This window comes from Arachis hypogaea, chromosome 19 (assembly GCF_003086295.3).
Source record: "Arachis hypogaea cultivar Tifrunner chromosome 19, arahy.Tifrunner.gnm2.J5K5, whole genome shotgun sequence".
NCBI classification, from domain to species: domain Eukaryota; kingdom Viridiplantae; phylum Streptophyta; class Magnoliopsida; order Fabales; family Fabaceae; genus Arachis; species Arachis hypogaea.
In genome coordinates, this window is record NC_092054.1 from 151,598,644 (window position 1) to 151,606,005 (window position 7,362).

The 7,362-nt window shown below is 36.2% G+C and overlaps 2 protein-coding genes across 2 annotated transcripts; both read left to right on the plus strand.

The window, feature by feature from the left end:
• The first annotated feature begins 929 nt into the window (after positions 1-929).
• On the plus strand, positions 930-2,462 carry LOC140182019 (protein FAR1-RELATED SEQUENCE 5-like). Its single transcript, XM_072228004.1, has 2 exons — positions 930-1,016; positions 1,613-2,462. Exons 1-2 carry the CDS (start codon positions 939-941, stop codon positions 2,315-2,317), a joined length of 783 nt encoding a protein of 260 aa, XP_072084105.1. The 5' UTR covers positions 930-938; the 3' UTR covers positions 2,318-2,462.
• A 492-nt stretch (positions 2,463-2,954) lies between these two features.
• LOC140182020 (uncharacterized) lies at positions 2,955-4,181 on the plus strand. Its single transcript, XM_072228005.1, has 2 exons — positions 2,955-3,876; positions 3,964-4,181. The coding sequence occupies exons 1-2, from the start codon at positions 3,508-3,510 to the stop codon at positions 4,078-4,080; spliced, it is 486 nt and encodes a 161-aa protein (XP_072084106.1). The 5' UTR covers positions 2,955-3,507; the 3' UTR covers positions 4,081-4,181.
• Positions 4,182-7,362: the final 3,181 nt, after the last annotated feature.

Genomic DNA, 7,362 nt, shown 5'->3' on the forward strand with positions numbered 1-7,362 from the left:
AAAAAAAAAAAAAACAAAAACAAAATAAATACACAAGATTTAAGTTTAATTGTTCTAAGTTGAAGTACAACAAAAAATTAAAAACAAGATATAAAATTCATAAAATAACACACTAAAATTCATATCACATTAGGGTTTACTTTCTTAAACTATGCTATTTATATGAGATGTGCGGATATGCGGATTTGCGGATCGGATCCGTGGATATCACTGCCAAATCCGCAATCTGATTCTATCATAGTGCAGATCGGATTTGATATAATCCGATGACTCTGCGGATCGGATAATATCCGCAAAATTCGGATCGGATGCGGATAATTACCGCGGATATGCGGATATTATCCAATCCATGTGCAGCCCTACCAGTACGGCAGTACCCGAGTGCAATAACAGGCAAAAGTTGGCATTTTTTAAATAAATAATTTAATTATTTTATTTACCGAAATATATAATTCGTAACGTATTTATTAATTTACAATACATTGATTTATCTTGTTTATTGGGTAAATCAAATAATTATGAATGTATCTCATTTGTAAATGAGATACGTGTATTTTTTTAAATTCTATATATCTTGTTTTAGAAAAGCTCTGCATACAAGCCATTAGGGCTTGTAAGCTTTACAAGTTAATTAACCAATAAAACCCCAAAACGCGCTGCAAGGGTTACGTCCCATACACGCGCTATATAAAGATCCCGCGTATATATAACTACCAAATTTAAAAGATTTGTTTCCTTCTTCGTTCTCCTTATTTCTAGATTTGCTCGTTCTTCTTCTTGCGCGTCTTCCCCTGCTTTTTTCGATCGTTCTTTTCCCCTCCTTTCTCACTGGTTTGTTCTTCGTCATTTACGTTAGTTCCTCTCTCTGTAACTCCAGCTTTGTTTTCTATTCGATTTTTTGTTTTCTGAAATCAAAGTTTGAACTCGTTTTGAAGATAATGGATGATTCAACCTCAGATTGTCAGCTGAATCAGGGCGAAGTGGATTATGAATTTGAATCTAACGAACTTCCTGAGGTTTGATTTACATACGATTACTCTGAATTTTGTTGCAGTAATTTGTATAGCATTGTGTAGCTGAATAATTCGTGAACATTGACTGTGAAACTAACGCGTGAACATAAATCTGTGGATTGAATCTAATGTATTAGTTTTGATTAATTATCTGGAATTTATAGCAGACGCTCGGGTGTAGATCAGAACTTTTTGGGTGAATTTTTGCGGGAAGTGTGGGTGTATTTACAATTTATGGCTTTTTCTGTTATTTTAGCTGAGTTGTTGTCGTTCGGGTGTATTATATCAGACATGATTAGGTGTGTTTTTAGTTTTTGACATGGTGTATTCTGCAGCCTGTGTATTTACAGTTTATGGTTTTTTTTTTTGTTATTTTAGCTGAGTTGTGTCATTTGGGTGTATTATATCAGACATGATTGGGTGTATTTTTATTTTTTGACATGGTGTATTCTGCAGCCTGTGTATTTACAGTTTATGGCTTTTATTATCATTTTAGTTGAGTTGTTGCCTTTCGGGTGTATTATATCAGTAATTATTGGGTGTATTTTTAGTTTTTGACATGGTGTATTCTGCATCCTATCTCTGTTGTTGATGACCAGTTTGTTCCGAAGGTTGGAATGACCTTTACCACCCTTGAAGATGCTGGAAATTTTTACAGGAACTACGCCAAGGCTGCAGGTTTTTCTACAAGAGTTCGGAGCACAAATCGGAAGGGAAACGAGATTAAGAATCAATTGATTACATGTAGCAGAGAGGAAAAATGGAAATCTAAAATATCTCCGACTGAGAAGACGAATCCGACAGCCGGTTTAAACTGTCTTACAAGAATTTATATACACACATTAAATGATGTTGGTGCTTGGATCATTTCAAAAGTTGTGCTGGATCATTCACACCCTTGCTGTCCAAGTAAAGCAGAGATGCTCAAACAGCATAGGGAACTAAGCATGTCCATTCGTTGTACAATAGAGAATAACAAGGAGGCTGGTATCAGACCAAGCAAAACTTACCAATCATTTGTTGCGGCTGCCGGGGGTCACCGCGAGTTAAATTTTATTGAAAAGGATGTGAGGAATTACATTACGAGAGAAGTGCAGAATGTTTCTGAACAAGAAGATACAAAGGAATTCGGGAAATATTTGTTAAGAATGAAAGAGAAGAATCAGAATTTCTTTTTTGAGCTTGAACTCGAGGAGGATCAATCAATTAAGCTGAGTTTTTGGGCCGATGCAAGAAGCAGAGCTGCCTTTGAGTATTTCGGAGATGTTATTTCATTTGACACTACCTACAATACAAACAAGTAACAAACTGTCCCTGTTTATGATGCTGAATTAATGTATTTTTATGAATCCGCGGCAGAGGTGTATATTGGGTGTTTTTGGGTGTATACAAAGCATTTGTTGGGTGTACCTAATGATTTTCCATTCTGCACTATGGTAATTTGTTTCAGGTATAATTTGGTTTGTGGTTCTTTTGTCGGGGTGAATCACCACGGTCAGTCAACACTTCTCGAATGCTCTTTGATGAAAAACGAAGAAATTGAATCATTCAAATGGTTATTTCAATGTTGGCTTCGTTGCATGGGAGGAAATGCTCCGAAAGGGTTTCTCACCGATCAATGCGCATCAATGAAAAGGGCTTTAGAGGCTTGTATGCCAACAACAATTCACCGTTGGCGTATTTGGCACATCATGAAGAAGATTCCAAGCAAATTAAACGGGTACAAGGGACATGCAGAAATTGAACAAGAAATGAGCCAAGTTGTTTGGGACTCTCATAGTAAAGACTCATTTGATAGTAATTGGAATGATTTTCTGTTGAATTTTGGTCTTGTGGACAACAAGTGGCTTTCAGGTAATGTTTGTTTAAAATCTGCAGCAGAGGTGTAAATTGAATTTTTTTTGGGTGCATTTATAGTCTGTGTTTGGGTGTATTCTGCAGATCTCTATGAAGACCGTCATATATGGGTTCCAATCTATCTGGATCACCACTTCTGGGCAGGGATGAGAAGCACACAAAGGAGCGAGAGCATGCATTCATTTTTTAACAAGTTTATTACCCAGAACAGCTCGCTTATTCAATTCGTCAAACAATACGATAATTGCCTCGGAAGCAGGGAGCAAGCAGAGAGAGAATCAGATGCTACAGATTTTTATACGGTCATACCGTGTGCAACTAAATCCTCCATTGAAGCTCAGTTTCAAGATGTGTACACTCATCAAAAGTTTAGGGAAGTCCAAGCACAATTTAGAGGAAAGGCGAATTGCATTACTAGATTAAAGAATTCCGCTCTAGGCTATTCAGTATACGAAGTCGGAGAACAAGTTTTCAGCTCAATATTCAACAAGTTTGTGGTTACTTACGACTCAGTAGCAGCCGAGGTAAAATGCCAATGCTTATTATTCGAGTCGAGAGGGATATTGTGCCGTCACACACTAAGCGTGTTAAGCTTTGAACGAGTAAGCCAAGTGTCACCTAGATATATACTGGAACGATGGAGCAAGAAGGTAAAGAGGCGACACACACACATCAAGAGCAGCCACTGTTGGAGCCAAGAAGCAAGAGGTTTGACCAATTGGTTTTTCGTTCGCAAAATATTTGCAAATTTGCATCCGAATCGGAGGAGCTGACTGCAATTCTGCACCGTGCGTACGATAACATCATGGCTGAGATGGAATCATTGAAAGCCAAAAGGAAGGACACATCTTTATCTCACGAAGACGCCAACTTGGAATCCGTTAACGAGCTTCAAAGCCTCCCAAGGATTCGAACAAGAGGACGTCCAAAAAATAGGCTAGGTTCAAAGTTGGACAAACAGATTGCAAATACCACAAAGAAGAAGAAAATGAAAGCTTTAAACGAGGTAAAAGTGATGTTCTTTAAATACGTGGTGATTGAGTTTAATTTTCTCGTTAATAGTTTAGCTAATATGTGAGTTTGTTATATTCAGTTAAACCTCTTTGATGCTGCATCAGTGGTGCATTCAAATTCTAGCCAATATCAAGCACGTGTTATGAATTATCAGTTCAGGGTACCAGCAGCAGCGGATAACTCTTTGGGTGTATAGTTACAGAATATGGGTGTAAAAGCATTGTTCGTTTGGGTGTATTTCTGAATTTTCTTATATTTCACATTTTACATATATATACATATATATACTTCAGAACCTTATTTTTATGTTATAAAATACTGTTTGTTTTTTTTTTACAATGTTTTAAGGGTTTTATGTTATAAAATACAGTTTGCATATAGATGGTTTTAAGTGTTTAGGGTTCAGGGTTTTAGGGATAAAGCATCAGGGGGGATAGATTTTTTGGTGTATATTCAACTTTCTTTGGGTGTAAAAAATGGCAGGTTATGGGTGTATATTTGGTTTGATGTTTTCCTTCATATTATAGTACCTGTAATTCATACATTTTGAATACAGCAGACAGAGTTTAATTATTGAAAGAAATTTCACCATAAACTGGATTATAATTAGAAAATTTTTACAGCATGTGTTCAATTTGTTACAGAACTATATAACAATTACATTAAGCAGTGTCAACATCCTCAGAATCTATCTGACAATATGGACTCGATAACAACGAGGATGGCTTGGACAGTCTTATTGCATTACTTCCCCTAATGGCTTCAGCTTTGTCTAGATTCATGTCATAGAATAGAATCCGGGAAGCATATTCTACTCTAAAGTGGTCCACCTCGTCCTACAGTAAAAAAGAATATTCTGTTTAATCAACCATGTTAATTGAGTAATGTAATACAGAGTTATTTAGTTTTAAACATATTTACCTGGGTCCAATTGTCCCACTCATACTTCCACCTTTTAATGTTTGTGGGCTCAAATATCTCAAGCCACTTCATTACGTAGATAGCACAGTCATAGCTGAAAACAGAAAAATAAATTACAAATTACATATAGGAAAGTTTAATTTTCAGAGTGAAAGATTTATACCTTGCCTTTTGGCCCAAGATGTGAAGGTATGGTGCTACAATTTCCCTGTCCTTGTCCCTTGATTTCAGAGGTGCCCCCCAGCATATACTTTAATTCGTGAAATTACGTATCCCTTAAAACACAAAACAAATCAGTAATACATGAATAATTTCAATAAAGGGATACACCCAAAGGAGTACATAGTTACACCTTATATTGAACAGAAATACACCCAACTATATATATATATATATATATATATATATATATATATATATATATATATATATATATATATATATATATATACAGAACACAGAACCAACTTACAACAAATGTATTCAGCGCAGTTCTCTCATCGGAAGGAGATTTTGTGTGATATGGGTCGACTATATAAAATTTCCTCTTTCTTGTATCAGCGAACCATAACCACCAATGTTGTGAATGGCAAACAGGTGCAAATATCTGAAATATGTTCATATTGAACACTGTTTTAGTTTATTTGGCACATAAGTAAAAAATGGTAATAAGTAGTTTTAGAAATGAAAACTTACATAACGATGTGATTTTAATTTTTGAAGGTCCAAGAAGGGTATAAACATTGGGTAGTCTTCCATCCTGAAAGGCTTATTGTTTTTAGGCTGTAAGAATACTCCCTGTGGATGATTTGCAAGGGGCATGTTCTGCAAAAATTGTGAACAACCAAATGAATACAGAAAATACACCCAAATGAATCCAGAAAATATACCCAAATGCATAAACAACTAACACCCAATTGAACACAGAAAATACACCCAAATGAATAAACAGAATACACCCAATATAAGACAAAAAATACACCCTAAGAAATGCAGAAAATACACCTAAAATTCGTTGAAGCAACCCTTACCACAATATTAGGGGGGAGATAGTATACTTCTTCTTAAAACCTTTGAATATTTTGTTGGTTTAGGATGAAGCACATGGCAGAGACAATCTAGAAAAAGATGCCGAAATCAATTTTACATCAATCAGGATTGTAGTTAATTTTGGTGATAAAAACATTAATGTTGTTGTAATATTACCTCAGCTTCTATATGCGTTTTAGGCGCGAGTGATGCAAGGTGGAGTTTTGACAGAGTGTATATATCTTGGGCTTGGAGTCTGCAAACGTTGTCAAACTCATCAGTTAGCCCATCTGCGTAGGTAATCACTCGTATAGCCCAGAGGTAGCATTTCTCTTTCATGTCAGAACTATTTTCATTTGTCCTGACAGGAGTTTCAAACTTCTCGAAACTCTCTGCCCCACTCTCCTTTGGAATCTGCGAACTTTTTTCTTTTTTTGTCACCTCACCAATTGCAATTTTATGTACCAGATTCTCTAATTGTTCTAGCAGTTTTGGGGTTTCTGGAGTTTTTACCCTGTGTTCATCTTGCGTTGACGCTCCCTCTTGCGTTGTTGTTTCTTCTTGGCTTGAATCAGTGAAGCCAAGGCTGAATGATGGCATCAGATCTGTTTTAGGAACATACGATGCTGTCCGTGCCATCATCATCAGCGCAGCAACGTCTTCTGGGGCTGGATTACTGCGTGATCATGTATAACATATTATAAGAATAAGAATATACAGATGATAACCAAAACATTGATTTTACTCTGATGAACTTACATTTTAGATGGAGCTGGGGGAAGCGTGGGTGTGCTTTCTTCAAGTTGTTGGGGGTTCAGGAGTGCTGCATGGCACATAAAATTAATCATGATGTAAAAAACTAGTCAGGGGAAATATACACCCAAACTGTAACTAAATATACACCCAAACTGTAACCAAACATACACCCAAGACTATTTCTTACGTTTTTGTAGTTCCTTCAATTTGTAGCAGAGGGGTTGGTTCATTTTCTGTCTCAGGTGTTTCTTCAATTTTCGGCATAGTGGTTGTTTGGAACAGTGGTAGACAAACTTGAATCGAAACTCTAAACAAGAAGAAAAATAAAAGGTTAACAATGCCTTTGAAAATAAAAAGGTTATAAGGTTGAAATATTTTTGAAAAACTCACATTGCAAGCCCTTCGGACGGAGTCTCTTCCCTCACAACCATCATATTCGAATCAACCGGCTCACTGGCTGACTCTTCAACCAGACTCAACCTAAAATACACCCTAAGAAAGTCAAAAATACACCCGAACAATTCAAAAGAAAGACAGGCTTTGTTTTTTGAGAACTTACATACTTGCAGTTTTTGCTTTTTTTTCCTGCCCTCTTTTTCTCGAATAAAACAATAAAGGGTTTTTTTTCTAAAAAATATATACAGAATTAGAAGTAGAAGGTAATAAAAGGACAAAAGTAACAGTTATTTGAAAGAGAAATTACATGCTCTCCGCCGGTTTGTTTACGCTACTTTGTTCTGTGTGTCCTTGAGAGGAAGGATCATCACTTCCC

Bases quoted from the DNA above. Each gene is read 5' to 3' on its own strand.
- LOC140182020 (XM_072228005.1), top strand. From the start codon at position 3,508: ATGGAGCAAGAAGGTAAAGAGGCGACACACACACATCAAGAGCAGCCA. The intron at 3,877-3,963 runs GTAAAAGTGATG...TGTTATATTCAG, and splicing joins AAATGAAAGCTTTAAACGAG to TTAAACCTCTTTGATGCTGC.
- LOC140182019 (XM_072228004.1), top strand. From the start codon at position 939: ATGGATGATTCAACCTCAGATTGTCAGCTGAATCAGGGCGAAGTGGAT. The intron at 1,017-1,612 runs GTTTGATTTACA...GTTGATGACCAG, and splicing joins AATCTAACGAACTTCCTGAG to TTTGTTCCGAAGGTTGGAAT.